At 38.3% G+C, this 21,708-nt stretch overlaps 1 protein-coding gene across 4 annotated transcripts in view; it reads left to right on the forward strand.

Moving 5' to 3' along the window:
• Nucleotides 1-21,708, forward strand: part of LOC108681603 (proteoglycan 4) — a 54,937-nt gene that overhangs the window by 18,089 nt on the left and 15,140 nt on the right. Inside the window, exons 8-12 of one of the 4 annotated variants that reach the window (XM_018170652.2) lie at nucleotides 6-295; nucleotides 1,984-2,064; nucleotides 4,406-4,509; nucleotides 11,268-11,388; nucleotides 12,515-12,623. In XM_018170652.2, the coding sequence (XP_018026141.1) occupies nucleotides 6-295; nucleotides 1,984-2,064; nucleotides 4,406-4,509; nucleotides 11,268-11,388; nucleotides 12,515-12,623 (705 nt within the window). Of the gene's footprint in view, nucleotides 1-5; nucleotides 296-1,983; nucleotides 2,065-4,405; nucleotides 4,510-11,267; nucleotides 11,389-12,514; nucleotides 12,624-21,708 lie in introns of those variants that run through there. The other 3 variants (XR_001931516.2, XM_018170653.1, XM_018170654.2) reach the window with 3 other exon arrangements.

A 21,708-nucleotide genomic window follows, 5' to 3' on the forward strand; every position in this document is an offset into this window, starting at 1 on the left:
TACAGAATTACAGGGCTAGACCCAGCCAAATCGGGGTACGGAGGCAACGACACTTACATAGGACTGAAGCGAGGCAACGCCGATGAATTGTACAGAATTACAAGGCTAGTCCTAGCCAAATGGGGGTACGGAGGCAACGTCACTTACATAGGACTGAAGCGAGGCGACGCCGATGAATTGTACAGAATTACAAGGCTAGTCCTAGCCAAATGGAGGTACGGAGGCAACAAAACTTACATAGGACTGAAGCGAGGCGACGCCGATGAAGTGATTGTCTATCACACCGACACAGTCTGTAAGATGTAATATTGTAACAATGTTTCTTATTATTTGTATATTTGTATCTATGCTCACCGAACATATAGTACTGGCATTCACCAAGGCATTCTGTAGGAGGATCTTGAATCATTATGGGTTTGATATGAAAATTAAAGAAACCTCGTCCATGAAACATTTTATGTGGACGGAACTTTACAACACAGAATCCACGTAGCTCGTCTAATGCTGAAATAAAATTGTGTTCTTGATGATATTAAAATTAATGCGGATACTTTGAAGCAATGCCAGAGTGTGATATACTGTATATGTGGATGTACGATCGATTTTGAACTTTCAATCTATTGCACTGAAATCGTGTTAATCGATAATGATTGTTACCAGTATAAAAGTAGCTTATGTTTTAGCGAATTTTGATTCTTTATATTTATTTTTTACTGAATTACCAGACATTTTCTAAGGAATTTCGAACGAACGTAGGGAGAATATTTTTAATTCGTTTAACTCTATTTCTCCGCTAGAAGAATTTTATACCTTAACACATTCGAGCCCCTTTTTGCAGTCTAACTCTTGGTGCCTTTCATCACTCGTCTACGATGATGCAGTGGCCGGAAAATTTAGTATTATTTCTACCATTGACAATTTTTCGCAGCTGGTAACTTCGTAAGCCCGTCTTTTTGCTTCCTCTGTTTGTTTTGTAGGCGTTATCTTATTAATCTTATAATAAATTTTTGACACTTTATAATAACCTTCAACCATGAAAGAAAGTATATACTACAATTATCTAAAATGGATAATTTACGAGCTGTACTATAGGTTTTAGAAACGATATTTCTGGTTGACTCATTGACTATTGCCTGGCAAATTTTTGCCTCAAGACTTAATTAGCCGAATAGCATTTTTAATTTTAGATGTTGTTCTTCTAAGTAGAAACTTATCTATGTGCTACTTAAATATTCACTTTGTTTTTGCAGTATGCATGCGCCTTTTGCGGTCGAGATTCAATGTTCTATGAATTGATGGAATAGATTTGTAAATTGTACTTTAAATTGAAATCCATAGTTGTTGGTTGCAGAATTAACGGCAGAAAAAATTATTATCGATAAAATGTGATTTAGTTAAATTGATAACCCATCAGCTGCTAAATTATTTTATCGTTACTCTCTTAATTATATCTATTCAGCTACTTTACATATGGGGAGAAAACAATAGCTTTTTGGTTTTTCATTAAAAGTTTTTTTTTAATTTTGCCTGACAGTGATAACCAAATGGGTAGCATAACACACGCTATTTACTTTTTTGGGTATAAATTAATGATCTTCTCTTGAGAAACACGGCAGAAAATGGGTTTTCAGCGTGGATTAAACTCTCGAATGGCGCTATATTATGAAAAAGTGGATTTTAATAAAGTTACAACATCGATTTGAAGAATTATTTTAGTAGATCAGCCTTTCAACATATAAAAACTACTGATCGCCGTTGTTTCAATATGACATGCCTATTGAGTACTCATTTAAATTTCAAACTTGTTCATAGCATACCACACTGTAGATGCATAAAGGAGTACGATATTGATTAGAAACACCGTAAGAAAGCTATTATCTCTGATTTAGCAAATAAATGACTTTTGACCATATCCGGCACAAATACATTAATAACCTTAGCTTGTAAGCTCGGCTAAACTATAAATATTACTTCTGCCCATAGTGTTTGGCATAAAGGACCCCATCGGCGACATAGACCTCTACATCAACGGCGGAAAAAGTCAGCCGGAATGTTCTGGTAAAAGTAAGTGAGATGTATGAGAGTTCATGTAGTGGTATTACCTGTATGCTAAATATTGTCAGCCTAATAGTGAAAACATCATCTCCTATTTTGTCATTTAAGACATTCATACAGTATTCAATAAACTAACTAAATACTAAACTAAATATCGTGCCTTGATAACCTCTTACTGCTTATTTAGACTATTTAAATCCGAGTGTTTAAATACCGCCATTACCAACGTCTCGTTGCTTATTAATGGCATAAGCTGGTATAAACATAGTCTAAACTCTAGAGGGTAATTCGATAAATTGATGAAATTTAGAGATTTATTTGTTATTCGAGTCGAGATTCGAGAAGGATATAGTTTTAAAGAAAGTGTGTAGGACGGGAATGGAAAATGGTTCGTGAAATCTAGATTATTTACATCGATCGACGGCAAACACAGTGCAAGCTGCAAGGTAATTTTCAAAGCTGTTGCTGAAAGACGTTGCACATACGTATGGAGAAGGCTTTATACGTATAGCTGCTTGTGTACGCGACCGAAACTGGGGACATACATTTTTACACGCCATTGGGACGAAGGAATGTATGTCCTGGTGTATATGACGGCAGCGGCGGCCATGGCTAGTGAGACAACATTAACTAAGAGTTGTCCGTGACCCTAATGTCGAAAGATAATTGCTGTTTCGTGCACGTTACTAAAATGATGATATCATTGAGGCCATAATCGTTGTACGTCTTGTTACGTTTCATGTTATCTGATCGCCCAGCTGATTGTTATTGTAGGAGGTACAGAGTGCGCATAGTGTGCACACTTTGTATGTGTGCATCAGGGTAGAAAGAGTACAATATTATTTTCTTGGCACAGGATTCGTATTCATATACAAGCGTTTTACTCAAATTTGTACATTTTTGTTTCTGTTATTCATTCAAGTTTTTTGTTTACAAACTAATATGTTCGGCTTTGGTGCTCTCAATCCTCTCAAAACGAGCCTTAATTTAGTTGAATTTCATACTTATATCTTTTATTCATGAAACCCTTAAATTGCGTTCAAAGACTAACTTTACTTAACAATCTTAATTCGTTTCCCTAGGGTCAAAAAATTCTCTTATTCTTCAGATGCGAATGTTGAACGCATTTATTTTATTTTCTCCATACAACACTTCATGTTGGCGGTCTTCACAGCATTTCCTTAATTTTTAATCATCTTACATCTTCATTCTATTTTATTTGACTCTTTGTATAATACCGTTTCTGAACGCCCACACTTAAAGAAAATTACCGTATATTCATTGAAATAGTTTAAGAGGCGAACTACATCAGTTTTAACTTTAAGAATGCAAGTATAATCAACAGAATGATCAAATGTTCATGGAAGCGATTAAATGTTAAAGAGCCACATAAACGGCTAAAGCGATCAATATTCTTGCATTCCACCTATAACCACGGTAGAGTACGATGCTAATGTTTAATAGCGCACTAGCTATAGCAGGTTTGACCGGCGGTGATCGAGATTGAGAATCTCTAAATTCGAGTATCCCTAATCCAATCATTCCAAGTCTCGATATCATTTTAAAATCCACATTTAACATACATCTCCCTTTAAATACGTGAATAATCTAATTTTTCATCTCAATTAAACACTTATTTGAATTTGAGTATCTAATTTAAATTCATGATTCAACGTTTCCTCCTAGTTTTGCGATACCATACTTTGTTCCCACAATGAATAAAATTTCAGGGCTGGAAAACATCCCCGCAAGAGAAGCAATGTGGATAAGTGCTCGAACAGCTCCGACGTATTTAATGTACTAGACTTTAAACACACAAACTTTTTGATACAAACACATCATTTTTATAGTTCATAGGTCAAGAATTATAACCTTTCCCATTTTCTTCCTATATTTAACACAGGATTTTGGAAATCATCCGAAACTTTTACTTCTAACCAATCATTGTAATGTCGAGACCATCTTTTCTCCCATTTGTCGATTTAATATCGTAATGCGGGTCAACTTTTCGTTGTGAATTCTCATGTTTAAACACTAAGGAGGATTCACCCTTCTTAGTGAAATGATCTTTGCTAGCATTCTTCTCATGAAATTTACTATCTAATTAATATGATAGTGAAAGTCTGCTTATCTAATTTTCTACCAATGTTTCTTTATAATCCCGGAATTTTAATTTGCATTATTTCTCTGGTCTTTCGTTCGGCCAATAGCTCATAAAAACTTGGTAAAGGTACGAGTATTTCTCATTATGTAATGAATGTTATACTTTGGCTCAAACAAGTTGAAGATACAAATTCCTGCGGTTTTAAGTAGCTAATTTAATCCAAGAATCAAATTATTTGCACTGCAGTGCTGGGTTGCTCGCACTCCTACGCTCACGAATTCTACAACAAGTTCCTGAAGGGGTGTACCGTCGTGGCCGTTCGCTGCCCCTCCTATGAAATGCTCCAAGATGTAGGTACTACGTATAGAAATTGTACTGTTTAGTTATTAACAAACTGCTCCTCCTTGGCTATATTTTAAGGTTTGTGAAGAGTTTCGTTGACCCTCGTAGACTCCCAGAAAAGAGCGTCCTAAGCGAGAGTGCATGTTTCTAGGAAACTGTGACTTATCCTCTTTCGTGCTTCTTCCATCATTTTTCGTTTTTATGACAGCACAACCATATACCTGTGTTTTCGCTCCCTCCCTTCATCATCATGCTACCGCCTACAGAGGGCGCTTTTGCCTCGAACCCGACGGGCTTCTTGTTCCAGAGGGTGAGGGCAGCATCCTCACCATCATGATAACCAGCCCCCTTACTACACTAGTGTCGTAACCCGCCATCATTTTCCTTTTCACACGCACCAAACCCTCCATCCATCATTGCAGACGTAAGGGGTTGTGAATATCAAATGAAAAAATTGCAGTCGGATAAGGGATTCACAAAAATGTTTTTTGATCCACCCTAATCTACAAACTCTTGGACCCGAAATCATATTCATCAACAATTGTACGTAGCAGCAATAAAAACACCTTTCTGACAGAGATCAGGCTGGTAGGCCCATTTGTCACCACAAGTCTTAACCCCAATTATAAAAAATAAAGACAACCAACAGCACACACGAAAAATCAAAAGGTTACTGCTGCTGTTACGTGTTTACGTATTATGATCAAATTCAAATAGAACTACTCTATTGTCAATGGTATGTCAATGTAAGGCCAGCAAGCGTTTGTCCTTCAGTTGTATGCCAGATTCCAGCGAATACAGTTCTCTAAATCTCTATAGTCTCGGCCCTGCCCATCTTCCTCCTTAGCTGAGACTCGCGTTATACGACCATCGAACGTAACAGCTGCAATGAAAATCAAATGACCTGATTGAATAAAACGCTAGACATACAACACCACGGAATTCCTCGATCCGCATTGGTGAACAACCTAACCTAACCTAACACTTAATCTTAACCCGACACAAGTGCTCCCACAAACATGTATGTCATGGTTGTGCCTTAGGCCAGCATTGCCTAACTTCACAATTCATGTCCCATTCCGTGGGTAAGTTTGCTTTATGGCATATGGGACTATGAATCAAACTGTTGCTTATCAAACTGCTTAAACCATAGCGCGTTGGATGTCCACAGCCACCGCTCAAGCATGCTCAAGCTACGCATGGTCATACTAAATCTGGCCAAACCTCTTCTGGCTAGCGTGCCAGCTTGCAACATTTCTCCACCCAAAACAAACCTGAGCGGAGTCAAGCTCATTGAACGGAGTCAAGCTCATTGAACGGAGTCAAGCTCATTGAACGGAGTCAAGCTCATTGAACGGAGTCAAGCTCATTGAACGGAGTCAAGCTCACTGGCTGAAGGAAGTTAGATGGAAGGGGCAAATGAGCTGGTAGAGACAGTAATTGGTTGCTGTAAGGTTGTGAATCGGAGAAGCGTGTATAGGTTAGGCCGGAGTAGGTTAGGCCTGATGCAAAACTACCTGCTTATAAGCGTGCATGCTTAAGTATTGCTGAAAACCAACGGCGCTACTATTTTAACCGGTGTTTTGCAGATCTGTGTTACGGTGTTTCAGTGCATTTTGTGACTTCTAGCTCTGAGGCTGCGTGTAGTTATTGCGTGTTGAGGCGGGGCGTTGACTCCAGGGCTTATTTAATAGTTAAATTTGTGACCCAATGGATAATAAAACCAAATCAGCTCAGCTAGAGATGAAAGTTTACAAGTACAGCAAAGAGATGTCTCTGAGCAAAGTTGTTCAGGCGGTCACCTGTGAACGTTGCGAAGATTAAATTTGTACTAGATGTTTGAAGTTGAGCTCTAAAGAGTATTCATTTCTCCAGAAAACTAATTTACTTCATTGGTTTTGCTGTGACTGTGAAAAACCAACTCTTGGTGCTCGAAAAAGAGAGATGTCGGTGGAAGAGCAAGGCAACGAGTCGAAATCGTTGAATGATGTCGTAAACTCCTTGAGTAAGGAGGTGCGCTCATTGAGCGAAAAATTGAGCTCGCTTTGCAATGAGCTCACTGAAGTGAAAGCTCAGCTAAATAATGCAGAAAAATAGAAGTAAAGAACCAGAGAGCTGATCTATCTGAAGTCGCTAGCGAAAGCTCCAGCGAATTACCTGATATAGGGATTTGTATTAAATCCAACCTTTTGTGGTTTGGTATTCCCAAAAGTACAGTATCCGATACGAAGGTCCGAGTTTATTGCAGACTGTTGTGGCAAGGCCCTCAACACACCGATTGATATTACATCGTGTAAGAAGCTACGCTCGAAGGATGCTGGTGCCAACACCTGCAGACCTCTGTAGATGACTGTAAAAGATCCTGCACCAGGTTTGGAGCGTGTTTAAGGCAGCGAGAAAGACTGGAAAATCCGCCGAGTCCAAGTCCGTTTTTGTAAAGAAGGATTTCACCTCTTTAGAAAGAGTGTTTTTTTGCGAGAAATGGCAGGAGAGAATCAGGGGGAAGGGACGGAAAATCAGGTCAATCACTCTCAAGCTGTCAAGAAAACACCGGCCGCTTATGGTCAGTCAGAGGAACTGGAGGACAAGTAATTGGTACGGGTGATGTCCGTAGAACCAGGCCTGTAAATAATGTAGGAAGTAACCTCATACATCAAAGTGACAGCGCGCGAAAAGTTTGAAATGTCTTTGTACGAACTCGGATTCCGGTTTGAACAAAAAAGTGAACTGTTAAGTGCGATCGCAAACGGGTGTATAGACATTATTTGCATTACAGAAATAATCCCCAAAAATCACGGGGGAAAGTTGTACCTTTTGAAATTCAGTTGCCAGGTTTTGATTGTTTTCATAACTTAAATGAAGAGCAGTGCAGTTGAGGTGTAGCTCTGTGGGCAAGAGCCTCCTATGGGGCCAAGCAAGTTAAGTTATCTGCGGAGCATCAATCAGCTAAGGAATCAGTGTAGTGCGACCTTTCTTTGAAAGGCAAGGATAGCCTCCTCCTAAGGGTCGTTTATAGATCTCCTAACAGTTCCTCTTAACATCCTTTTACCGAGCATGACTTTCAGCAGGTGGCATACGTTGATCCTTGGTGACTTTAACCATCCAGAAAAAGACTGAGCAGATGAATCCTCCAAGAGATGGGAATCACCCAGCATCTCTGTTCTTGGAGTCTGTGCGAGATTCATTTTTAATGCAGACCATAACTAAGCCAACCCATTTCAGAGGTAAACAGACCCTAAAAATTCCAGATCTAGTGTTTAATAGTGAAGAATCAATGTTAGATAAGCTTCGTCACGAGGCTCCGTTGGGCAAAAGCCACCACCAATAATTGTTTTTCAGTATCAATTGCTATGCAGAAAAGACGCTTCGGAAGCGTGAACGTTTGAACTTTGAGAAAGGCGACTATGGTAGGCCACATTCGAACGTTTGAACTTTGAGAAAGGCGACCACATTGAACGTGATGCATTGAATGCGGCGAATATTTCGGACTGTATTAAGGACATGAATGTGGCTGATTCATATTTATTTCTCAGACACAGTTATGTTTGCAGTTGATGCCTGTGCACCTAAGCTTACGCTTGGAGGAGTCAAAAAGTCGCAGTGGAAGAACTGTACTGTTATAGCTCAGCTGAAGACCAAGAAGGAAGCCTACAAGCAAGCGTTATTTCTGAACTCGCAGCGATGCTGATTATAACCTGTATGTAAGAGCTTGAAGTTAAGCTAAAAAATCTGTGAAAAACTTGGAAAAAATATTGCCATACATGCAAAAAAGAACCCGAAAGCCTGCTTTTTGTACGCTGGTTTGAAGTGTAAAACAAACGACAGTATTTTTCATTTGAAAGTAGACAAACGAAAGATATCCTCTGACGAGGGCCAGGCTAACGTTCTTAATTAGTTCTTTAGCAGTGTGTTCACAGGTGAGGAGTGAGGACTTGGACAGTATTCCAGATATTGAGGAGCGCCCAGTCGGCTCGAAATTGACAGGTTTTGATATACACGAAGAGGTTCCCAAGCGCCTTGTTGCTCTAAATCCCAACAAGTCATGTGGACCAGACGGCTTCCACCCTAGATTGCTGAAATAATTAGCACCCGTCCTGGCCGACCCTTTGACAGTGTTATTTCAAAAACCGTAAACGAAGGAACTTTGCCGACCGACTGGAAAGAAGCTCAAGTAACACCGTTGTTCAAGAAAGATGACAAAAGCAGCCCCGGCAACTATCGCCCTGTCAGTCTGACAAGTGTTGTTTGAAAGGTAATGAATTTGTTGTGAGGGATAGGATAATCAATCACTTGACTGTTCACCATATCCTATCAGGCTGTCAACATGGCTTTATTGCCGGTAGATCCTGCACCACTTACCTCTTGTCTACGTTGAACGATTGGACTCGCCCGCTGGACGAAAGGGAGCCAGTGGATGCAGTTGTGTACCTCGATTTTACCATAGCATTTGACAGTGTTCCGCATGAGCGGCTATTGCATGAAGTGAAGTCTTTGGGAATAGAGGGAAACGCACTCCAATGGATCAGAGATTTTCTAGTAGGTAGACGACAACGTGTCAGTATTAACAAAACCATGTCAGACTGGGCATCAGTGCGCAGTTGCGTGCTACAAGTAAGCGTTCTTGGGCCTGTTTTGTTCGTTGCTTTTATAAACGATCTGCCAGACGTAGTGTCAAGCGTGTGCTGCATGTATACCGACGACACAAAAGTTCATGATACAGTGAATGATGCGCCAAATAAAAGTGCAATTGCAAGATGATCTTGACAGTTTGGTTAACTGGGCTGATACGTGACAGCTGAGTTTTAATGCTGACAAGTGTAAAGTACTTCACCTTGGGAAGAACAATAAACAGCAAGATTACAGTATGAGAAGCCACGATTGCAACGAGAGAGTAATGATTGAAAAGTCTAGTGGGGAAAAAGATTTGGTAGTTTATGTCGGCAAGGAGCTGAAATTTTCTAAGCATATTGAAACGCATGCTAATAAATCCAACCAACTTCTTGGACTGATCAGACGCTCTTGCGAGTTCATAGATGCAGAGGCAACGAAGCTGTTGTTTGTTGCTGTCGTGTGCCCGAACTTGGAGTTTGGAATCGCAGAGTGGTCACGGAAACTTGAAAAGGACAAAAATTTAATGGAGAGTGTTCAGAGACGTGCAACAAGGATAAATCCAGGCTTGAAGGGCAATTCCTATGAAGAAAGATTATGAAGCTTTCAAGCCTCTGCTATCGACGTCTGCGTGGGAACCTCCTCGAACTATACAAGTATACTCATGGCTTACACAAGGTCCCAGAAGGATTACTATAAATTGAAACAAGAATCAACCCCACCCAGTCAATCACCAATGTGGGCAACGATGTCGATTAGTGTGGGTTACTCCATATAGCGGAAGATACGACCACACAAAGATTTGAAAGTCGAATTTCCCTAAACAATCCATGCAGATGCATGGCGAGCTATCGACTGTGGGTTTATCGTTGCAGATCGAAGTATATGAGTGTGGGCAACTTTGCAGAGCAAACCGAAAAATTCATGCGCAAACTCGTCGGTTGGCTATTCAATCTAATAGAATAATGAATCGGAAATTTATATACATTTTAAGTTATGGTTAACCAGTTGAATTGTGTTCAATCTAGTTCAAGTGATAGAATGATCTATTTCGGGTCCATTTCTGATGTCAGTTACGATTATAATACCACGTAATTATTTTAATGCTCTGAAATACGTAAGTGTTTTATTAGTTTTCCCAGTTTGAACGTTTCCGCAAACTGGAACATTTAAGCCTTAATGCTACCTTACCTTTATAATGTTCAGGAGATATCGATTAGTTTGCCTGAAAATTTTTTTCCTAACGACACTGCAAAGAATACGTTTTTCACATGCATCTTGTTAAATGATATAAATTTCCTGCTATCGAATAAAGTTGTAAGAAGAAACTGCTTCAAAATTTAGCAATATTTTCATTTAAAAAGATCCCATCATTACTTCTTCATATTCAAAACATTTTTATACAGCTGCTTTATCGTGTTCCATTAATCATGACAAATTTGCCTCAATTTTCGGAAATAAATTGCGATGTAAATTGATCAGCTCTATTATAAAATTATATAAACTAGAGAACTAACTTGTAAATAAATTGAGGAAATGTGGAAGTAACGGCATTTCGCTTGCTCGGAAATCATAAAAAGTGGCAAGAGAAATAGTGCTTGTCTGTTTCCTTTATTGAACGATATTGATCACGAAAATTTTTACCCAATCCAATACGAGTAAATTTTTTTTTTAATAAAAAATGCGTTCATACCTCTAAAATAAAAATGACTGAATAATCTTTAAACAGTTCCACCACAAATGTGGCTATTCCTCGATTTGCCTGACGATTGCAAGCCATTCGTTTTGCAGTTACAGTGTGTAGTTGATAGAGTTACAGTGCAGTTACAGTGTGTAGTTGATAAACTAAAAAACTGCGTTGCAACTCATCCACGCGACAACATTTCTTCTCGCTTCGAATCACCGACATGTGGAACACGCTACTCAAATTGCAATCCGTGTTTTTACCCAATTATATAATTTATAGAAAGTGCAAATGCCGAGAAAGAAACATCTCTACATACAGACACCGCACTTTTTTGTATCATACAAGCCCACAAAACAGGAAGATGCAAAAAACATTGGCGAGGTTACGCGGTGTTCTATTAACTTTGCTGTGTGTAATTTAATTCATTATTTACATCGTATACAATTATGTAGTACTAGTGCTACATTTCAGGGTACATGCCGGTGCTGCCAACCTCCCTACGAGTGCGTGGAATTTGGAATAAATTCTGTGGTCCCTGATAACCTTTCAGGCCGCGCTATCTACTATGTGGACGAAAGTTCCGTTGATAGTAGTAAGTTTGTGCACGTCATTTATCTGCTTGAGAAGGATTCTCTGCTTGACTGTATTCGAGCATGATAATAATTTCTGCGTGTGAACAATTCTCATTCCATTGTATAGGATTCTTGCGTAATATTCATTTCTACCAACGAACGATGCTCGCTCGACTGTAGGAAGATCTTGCAAGTTATGCATTTCTGCTTACGAACGACTCACTCGACTGTAGTTTTTGCATGCATGGAATTAATTTACGCTTACGAAGCGATTCGTAAACTGGCTGAAGCGAGGTATTGCATAGTATTCATTTCTACTAGCATCTACAAATCACCACGTGTCTGTAGTGACGTCTTGCATGATTTTTATTTCTGTTTCTACACGACAAATTCTTCCACTTAATTGGCTGCGGTAAATTCATTCGAAGTAATAATTTCTATTTACGCACATTACTTTTGAGAGATTTTGACTGAAAGATATTTAAAGTTCTACTATTTAAAGATTCTCGATTTGACTGAAGTAAACTCCGGCAAATTCATTATTCAAACAATTCTCCACTTAACTTTAGTGAGTTCTAGCTCAGTTTTCACATACTATGCTTGTGAACGATTCTCTGCTTGATTGCAATTATCTTTTTCATGGTTTTCAATTGTCGTCGTTACATTGATTTTCGCTAACGAACGAACAATCGCTTCTCTACTTGGCTATAGTGAATGAAGCGTTGCTTTGTATTAGTTTCTACAAACGAATGATCCTTGAATTGAATGTACTAATATTTTGATTAATATTCATTTCTACTCGCATACGCTTTTTTACTGTACTACTTTTATGGAATTAATTTTGTTCTAACGAAAAAGATTTCCATCCCGGCATTATCATGTTCTTTATATATTTGCATGGTGCATTTCTCTGTCCATTTTTATGAGAACAAGCATGCAATTAGATCGCGAGCACGTTTCCTCACAATCATCGATTAACCTTACATAGATAACTTTCCATGCTGCTTTATGCTGCGTCAACATTAATAAACTCAACGGTTTATTTAATTCGTTTATATATTAAGTATTGTTCTTGCTACATTAAGACTAAATATGAAAATTAATTGAGCCCCGTTATGAGTAAATATTTTGTTGTCACTTTTCCAGAACACGTGTACGACGTTAACATCACCATGAGCAACACTGGATATGAATTTAAATTGGACCACCTTATCATCAAAGGCACTATCGGCAAAGATGGCCCCAATTACCTCAAGTCAGTAGCTCCACCTTTCACAAAAGCTATGAGATAAAAAGCGATAATGTGATATAAATGAAAATCACCCATTGTCTTATAATCTAAGTGACAACGCGGAATTTGCTATTTAAATGTTGTAAACAATACTGATTAATCGTTTATTTAAGGGTATGGATATCGTATTGAAACTTCTAAGATATCCAGTTTGTACAAACGTATTGAGTACATATATAATTCCGTCTCTACACGGTGCACTTATCTGATGCATCGGTAATAATAAATTTCGACCCAAGTATAATAAATCTGGTTCCTGGTTGATTTGCCTTGCTACGGCAAAAAGCCATACCAAGTACTGTCATGAACAGTAATATTGTAATATATAACATTGAATTTGTAATATTTGATTCCTGCTGGTCTAAATTTATTTTGGATTACGAAATATGAATAAATAATATAATTAGCACTCAAACATGAAACACAAATATTTTCAAGCAGCCCTCTGTCATGAAAACAATGAAAAAAATCGTCTGGTGTGTGGAGTTGCAAAAATGTTTTATAGATCGCAATCTTCTTTATAAAATGAACCACTTTTTATTGGCATTTCTTTGTTAAGCGTTATCATTTCACACATGATTTCCAGGATAATTTTGTTAAACATGTGAATAAATGGATATATTTATGAATGGAATAAATGGATATAAACATGTGAATAATGGATACCATAGCAAATCACAGGTAATATAATTAAACAGTGAAAAGTAGAGTGATAGACCTTCAGTTTTGAGTGAGAACACGAACACTGGGTGTGAAGTACATGTGGTAAGAATTTGAAGTGCAGGCTGAATGTGGCAAGAATGAGTGTATTGATGTCACTTGTTTGCTTGAATCGCAAATGAACTAGAAATTTAAAAGCAGAGAAAATCCCACAGAAGTTCATTCTTCTTTCTTTGTAGAGAATGATTCAGACTCCAGTTCCATCGGCAGTTCGAAGATTCTAGAATGCAAATAAAATCACAAGTTAGTACAATTGAAAGTCACGGAACTGAAATTAAAATTTACGTATGAGAGACAAAGCACAAAAATCTATAAACAATCTCAAGGGGATAGAAGCTAAAAGCTGAATTCAAACTAGGCCTCACTGTAAAAATGTGCAAGGATTCTTGCATACGGAGATCTCAAGTACCAGAAATGGAAGCTAACAGCTTTAAGTCCCTGTCAGAGACAGGAACATTACACTGCTCCGGGTGAGTGCGCACAGCCGAATAAAGTGGGCGCGATAGCAACTGTCGAGTCTTAAAACTCCTGCCCTTGTGCTCTGCGACCCGGCCTAGAATAAGGATTGCGTGACGTCATCCCGGCGTACGCAGATGCACATCGTGCACAACAATATTGATATAAACTAGGGCCGATACCATACGAACAAGGAGCATATCTTTGTATCTAAAGAAACAACCGATTTTGATGGCAAGAAGGGGTTGTTCAATAGTGGCTATTGAACACTATTAAACACTATTGAACACTATTTGACACTATTTGAAAGTGTTCAATAATGTTAAATAGTGTTCAATAGTGAGCCAACCAACACAACGCTAAGATTGACATTTAGGAAGTATTGCATGAACAAGATTTTCAATTCTCTTGACATAGTTTCGAACGCAGTGTCGAAGTATGGAAAAGAACATTAAAAAACATACCTGCTACCGCACTCTGGAACAACCTCACTGTATCGCTTCGACATGAATTTCTTGATTCGAGTAAACACCAGACTGCCGGAAATCCGTTAAGCTAAAAAATTTAAATTCAGAATATAATGCACAAAAATTCAATTCAGCGTACATTGTATGATACGTAGAACATATACGAAGACCTCGGCATAATAATGTTTGAAGCCCAATCGCTTTGAATCGAAATGAACAAAAGCTAAAGAAGCTGGTACTTAGGCCGGTGAATGTCGTCTATCGGAACACAGGAGTTACAAAACATAACATAGTAATGTCGGCGCTGAAGAGTAGGCCTGATATGAACTGACGGTAGTTTGAAATTGCTACTAGACTTCCACCGGTTTCGATATGGTGCTAAGCATTTCAAATCTGTACATATATTTTTCCATAGCATTATCTAGTCTGTTCTTGAACGCGTTTATACTCGGAGCGTCAACGATGTTATCGCGGAGGCTGTTCCACATGTCGGTAATTCAAAGCGAGAAGAAATGTTGTCGTGTGGATGTAACGAATTTTTTTTAATTTATAGCCGTGGCCCCTGATGTTGGTTCTTGTTTCTAATTCTAGTAACACTTCTGGGACCTTGTATAAATCATGAGAATACTTGTATACTTCAATGAGGTCCCCAAGCAGACATCGATAACAGAGGCTTGGATGCTTCATAATCTTTCTTCATAAGACTTTCCCTTCAAGCCTGGAATTTTCCTTGTTGCCCGTCTTTGAACACTCTCCACTAAAATTTTGTCCTTTTCAAGTCTCGGTGAGCACTCGGCGTTTCCAAACTCTAGGTTCGGGCGCACGACAGCAACAAACAACTGCTTTATCGTTTCTGCATCTAGGAACTCGTAGGAGCGTCTGATCAGTCCATGAAGTTTGTTGGATTTATTAGCTTGCGTTTCAACATTCTTAGAAAATTTTAGCACCTTATCGACATAAACTCCCAAATATTTTTCCACGCCAGACTTTTCAATCATTACTCTCTCTTTGCAACCATGTCTTCTCATACTGTAATTTTGCTGTATTATAAACTTTTGTGTCGTCGGCATACATGGAGCACACGCTGGAGACTGCTTCAGGCAAATCGTTTATGAAAGCAAAGACCAAAACAGGCCCATGAACGCTTCCTTGTGGCAGGCCACTGCGCTTTGCTGCCTAGTCTGACATGGTTCCGTTAATACTGACACGCTGTTATCTACCTACTAGAAAATCTGTGATCCATTGCAGTACCTTTCCCTCTACTCCTAAAAATGTCACTTTACGCTACAGTCGCTCGTGCGGAACATTATCAAATTCTTTGGCAACATCTAGGTACACTGCATCAACTGGCTCCCAGTCGCCCAGCAGGCGAGGCCAATCGTTCAACGTAGACAATAGGTTAACGGTGCAGGGTTTGCCGGCAACAAAGCCATGTTGGCAGTCTGATAGCAGATAGGAGATGGTGAACAGTCAAGTGATCGATAATCCTATCCCTCACTACAGATTCCATTCCCTTACAAACAACACTTGTCTGACTGACAGGGCGATAGTTACTGAGGCTACATTTTTCACATTTTTTGAACAATGGTGTTACTCGAGCTTCTTTTCAATTAGTCGGCAAAGTTCCTTCGTTCAAGGTTTTTTGAAAGAATATATACAGTCAATGGGCCGGTCAGTACGGTTGCCAATTCTTTGAACAATCTAGGGTGGAAGCCGTCTGGTCCACACGACTTGTTGGGACTTAGACCAACCAAGCGCTTGAGAATTTCTTCTTCGAGTGTTTCAAAACCTGCTAACTTCGAGCTAACTGGGTGCTCCTCAACATCTGGAATACTGTTCAAATCCTCATCTGTGAACACACTGCTAAAGAACTGATTATGAACTTTAGCCTTGCCCTCATCAGAGGATATCTTTCATTGTTCTATTTTCAAATCAGAAATACCGTCGTTTGTTTTTCTCTTCGAATTAGCGTAGAAAAAGAAGCCTTCCGGTTATTCATGCATTTTTGGTAATCTGTTTTCGAAGTTTTTCACTGCGATGCGACAGATTAATTTAGCTTGATTGCTTGATTCCGAGCTCTTGCATGCAGGTTATAATCAGCATCACTGCGAGTTCGTAAATAATGCTTGTATGCTTCTTTCTTCGTCTATAACTGTACTGTTCATTCACTGGGACTTTTTGACTCCAAACGTAGTCTTCGGACAGGCATCAACTGCAGACTTAACCGTGTCTTTGAGATGTGACCATGAATCAGCCACATTTATGACCTTAATACATTCCGAAAAATTCACTGCATTCAATGCATCACAGAGTCTAACATAGTCGCCTTTCGATAAGTTCAAACATTCAGGCTTCCGAAGCGTCTTTTCTGCACAACACTTAATACTGAAAAACAATGATTGGTGGTTGCTTTTGCCCAACGGAGCCACTTGGCGAAGCCTATCTAACATTGTTTCTTCACAAGTAAACACTAGATCTAGAATATTTGGGGTCTGTTTGCCCCTAAAATGGGTTGGCATTGTGATTTTCTGAATTAAAAATGAGTCTTTCACATACTCCAAGAACAGGGATGCTGGGTGATTCTTATCTCTTGGAGAGGATTCATCTGCCCAGTCTATTTCAAGATAATTAAAGTCATCAACGATCAACGTATGCCCCCTGCTGAAAGTTATGCTCGGTGAAAGACTGTTTAGTTCTTTATCATTATCAGAGGAACTGTTGGTGATCTATAAAGGACCCCTACGAAGAGGCAATCCTTGCCTTTCAGAGAAAGTTCGCACCACACTGATTCTCTAGCTGATTGGTGCTCTGCAGATAACTTAACTTGCTGGGCCCTAGAAGAGGTTCTAACCCACAAAGCTACACCTCTACTGCACTGCTCGCCATCTAAGTTATGAAAACAATCAAAACCTGTCAACTGAAATTCAACAGGTAAAATTTTCCCTCCGTGATTTTTAGGGTGTGTTTCTGTAATTCAGTATAAGTTTCAGGTGAAAAGGAATGAAGAATCGCTAAGTTTAAGCAAGAAGTGATTGATTTTGTCGTCGATTTCAAAATAGTTTTAGAGATTTGATTTGTAATTTCAACAAAGTTTGAACGATCGGTTATGAATGCATTCAATACAATAGTTTGGCCAAACATTAGTTCTTCTATTGTAATGTTGTCAAATCTAATTACAGTTTTCAGACTTCTGTGATCCGAAAGCCGATATTCACCGGCCTAAGTACCAGATCTAGTAGCTTTTCATTCCGATTAAAGTTAAATGGGCTTCAAACATTATTACACAGAGGCTTCCGTATATGTTTAACATACCGTGCTATGCACGCTGAGTTTGAATTTTTGGGCATTAAGTAGTCACGGAACAGAGCTCATGGTAACACTTTGCATAAACAGCTTAAGTCATAGGTTACCACAATCTTATTTCGAATCTTACCCAACAAAATTAACCAATTACCCCCGAATAAAACCTCCTTCAATATTATTGCGAACACAAAAATTAACCAATTACCGCCTGATTAAAACCTCCTTCAATATTATTACTAGCACAAAAATTAACCAATTGCCCTAGAATTTGCAAAAACAACTCAACAGTCTACCGATCATTTACCCTGAATCTTGCCCAACAAAATTAATCAATTACCCCTGAATAAAAGCTGGTCATTTACCTACAATTTTATTTAGACATCAAAAATTTGAGCACTGTCTTACGACCATTTAACCCCGAATCATGAGTTAACGACCATTTACCCCGATTGAGAACTCTTTAACCGAAAACTCAAGGCTTAATCTAGAGCGGTTGCCTGAAAAATACTTCTGTGGAATATATAATTGATTTAAATTTTTGAAATACTTTCCAGAACCGGGGTGCATCATTATTAATCTGCACAAAGCTATAAGGTACTTTATACGTTTCATTACACAGTTTTTGAAACTCTGCAAATGGCATATCACAAGCAATGTAATCACTATGAATATTCTTCATATCGATGAAAGGTAACTCGAATAGAATAATTAAATTTGAATTCGTTCTAATGGTTTGTCTTGGTAGTATGTGATAGTTTTGGGATACGTAAATTGAACTACAGTTTTTAATTGCTGCTGTACGTAAAATGTGGGGTCCCCCCGGCTTTTACCCGCGGTCTCAGTACGCGTATTGACATTGATGTCTACACAGCCTTTGCTTATATATTAGGAAATCGAGGAAAATGGTGTACTCTTTTAGTTTTTCGATAATATCTCGGCAACGGCTGCTTAGATTTTGTTCAAACTTTTTCCACTGCCTTGTAAACTAAATTTGTTAACTATTTATGTTGGTTTCGAGCCTAATTTTTTTTTCATATTAAAAATGATGTGTAAACTCAAAAATTTGGTCGAGTTTTCGAAAAAATCGCAGTCTTGCGTCCATAACTCCTGGTAAAACCGAAGCATTTTAATGAAACTTCATATGCGCACGCGACTAGTGCTGGTGAACATTTTGGTGTATGATTTGTTTCGGAGTTTTTTAAGCATATAATTTTCTCATGTGAACTCGATTTTTTCGAAAAAAGGGCAGTTTTTTGTCCATATCTCAGTTGCATGTTTCATGATAATGTTCAAATTTTACACACATTTTTCACAAGTGATATCTATATATTGACGTGGGTTTCCTTTTTGGATATTTGATATTTTTAGAAAAAATGATTGTCAAAGTTGCGTTTTTTACGTTTTTCCCCAAATCGTAATTTCGACATAACTTTTGAATGAGGCATCGTTTCTGTTTCGGATTTTTTGCTATGGCTTTATCACATTGGTAGCTACACGACAATGGGTGGCACACGTCACAGCTCCTTCTAAAGCGGCCGCTGAATTTGTCGCTGAAAATGTCATGTTGTGCAGTGGACTTCCCATGTTCTTCGAGATCTACCGCTACTGTTCCGAAACTTGCTTATCGTATCTTTCGTGTATAGATGTAAACAGCGCAGTCTCTGGTGCATAATTTGGTATGTGAATCTATTTTCTTCTTTCATTTAACGGTGAGACTGAACAATTTAAGTAAAAGTGATTTTGAGATTTACTGTACGAGGATCGTATTTTCGATCAGGAATGGGCCTAGTATGGGTTATCGTGTTGAATAAGTTATATCTTACTTCGATTACGTCAATATTTTTAATAAATTTCTCCTGTAACTTGTTTTTTTGCCCTATTTTATAGCTTTTTCGGGTTACATGGTGTTGTCTTCGATCTTTCATCATTCTCGGTCTCGGCAATCCATGTTCTTTGTAGATTCTGATGAAGCCTCATCCACAACCCCTTGCGACTCAGTCTTTCGTGCTCAAGTACGAAAGACTGAGTCGTCCTTCGCGCATCTCGCGCGGGTTCTGCGGAAGCGGTGGGACCCCAACGGGTCCCTTCCGCAGTCGGATGGGACCCGCCAGGTTAATGACAGGTTAGGGATAGGACACCTGATTTTTTTAATGAATGTATAAACTGTGTACTCTTGCTGCTGCCCAGAAATAGCTGATGGAATCTGGGGTTAGGTAAAGAATGTAAAGTTACTTTTTAAGAAGCATACTTTTAATCAAGCGTCACATGTAGGGACACAGCAGGACCGGCCCGGTAGTGGAACTTAAGGTTGGGACTGTAAAACTTTTATCTTGTATGGATGACCATGCTCTTGGACATGGTTGTGTCTATATAATAATGATGCAACAACAAATAACACGCATAGTATGACGCTTAGTCAATGCTGATGTTGCTTATGGGAAGCAAATGTTTTTGTGGTAGACATCGTGAGATGCAAGATGCATTAGTTTATTGATATTGATATTAAGATATAGGGGGTGTTAGGCAATTCTGGTTCTTCCACGGGTGTAAAAACTATCAGCAGGATTTTGATTCTTTTCCGTAGCAATATCATCAAAAATGAACAAATTCTTCCTCCCTGGATCAATATCACTGGGATCAGGTAGAGAAGCAATATTCTCAAAATATTCGATAGCACATTTTTGTTTACGTTTTTAAGGTAGGTTTTCGAGATATTCATCAATATTGCAATTGCCGTTAGAAAATAAATAAATTAGTTCAGATTTATTATATCCCTTATCGAAAGAGTTCTTCAACAACTTATATTCAGGCTGATGAGTTGACTTGCTATACAGGAAAAGATTGTTGAATCAATAAAGTTATCCAATAGCAACTTCAGTAGCATTGACGTTTTTCCACAGTTATGAGACACCTCAAACAGTTATGAGACACCTCAATTCCAATTATGAGACACCTCAAACTTGGAGAAGGAAATACAAAATGGTTTTTCTGTTTATTTTTATTATCGTATTTCCACTTATAGAGCATTTTTTAAAGTTTTATTTCTAAAATACTTTTCAATATTTGTTCTAATATGTTCGCTTTAATTATAATGCGATTTATTTCAGTGGAGAGATGGTGAATATCATTGCACATATTATCAACATCAATCTGCAGCTGATTAATATTTCCTGAATTGGACATTACCTCTCTTTGAACATCTGTTATTACGTCTTCCATTTATTTAAGAAGTTTCACCAAGCTTTCTTTTTCTTCTCACACGCTGTCTTGAATGACAATAGCGTGTAAATGAATTACCATCAACTAAGTTTAATTTATTTCCATCATGAATCACTCTATGTTTTCGAATATTTTTAACGGGTTTATCACACTTGATTAGATGAAATGACTTTTCTAAGCCAAACCATAAAAACATTAATTAGAGCGAATTTTGAATCTTTTGTCTATCAATTATTTCATATTGTGCATTAGCTTTCATTTTTATTAACCAAGATTACAAATGCATTTGATGAATTTATAAACTTAAAATGTTTCTCATTTAGCTGGAAATCAGTTTGAAGGTCCGTTCCTCATTGACGCTCAATTTTTCTGAGTCGTTCAAACAATTGATCTTGAACTCTTATGAATTCCGCTATTTCGTTCTTATTTGAGGCTATATTTCCAACAGCACCATCAATAAACACTTTAATTTCAACCTGAATCAACTCCAGTGATGATACCTTTTCATTCAAAGACATCAAATTTCCATTTGTTTTTTCAATTTTTCCCGAATTGTCTTTACTTCCTCATCGAGAGTTTCCAACTTTGAATTCACTTCTATAATTTCAATAGTGACTTTTCCATCAAGAGTTTCTACTTCTGATTTTACAGCGGGTAATTCTTTTTCGAGAAACTTGATATGCACCATGACACCTTCCCTCACAACATCTATTTTTTATTGGTCATTTCTGAATCCTTTACATGAACATCTGAGACTTTTACAACCTCCTCATCAACATAACTATTGCATGCGGCATCCTTATCCTCAATTGGACAAGACATATTTGCAAGTCAACGATTATTCTGATCAAAATTTTTTTCAGCGTCAAGGTACTGAAAGCAAA

Source organism: Hyalella azteca, unplaced genomic scaffold (assembly GCF_000764305.2).
Source record: "Hyalella azteca isolate HAZT.00-mixed unplaced genomic scaffold, Hazt_2.0.2 contig3861, whole genome shotgun sequence".
Classification (NCBI taxonomy): domain Eukaryota; kingdom Metazoa; phylum Arthropoda; class Malacostraca; order Amphipoda; family Hyalellidae; genus Hyalella; species Hyalella azteca.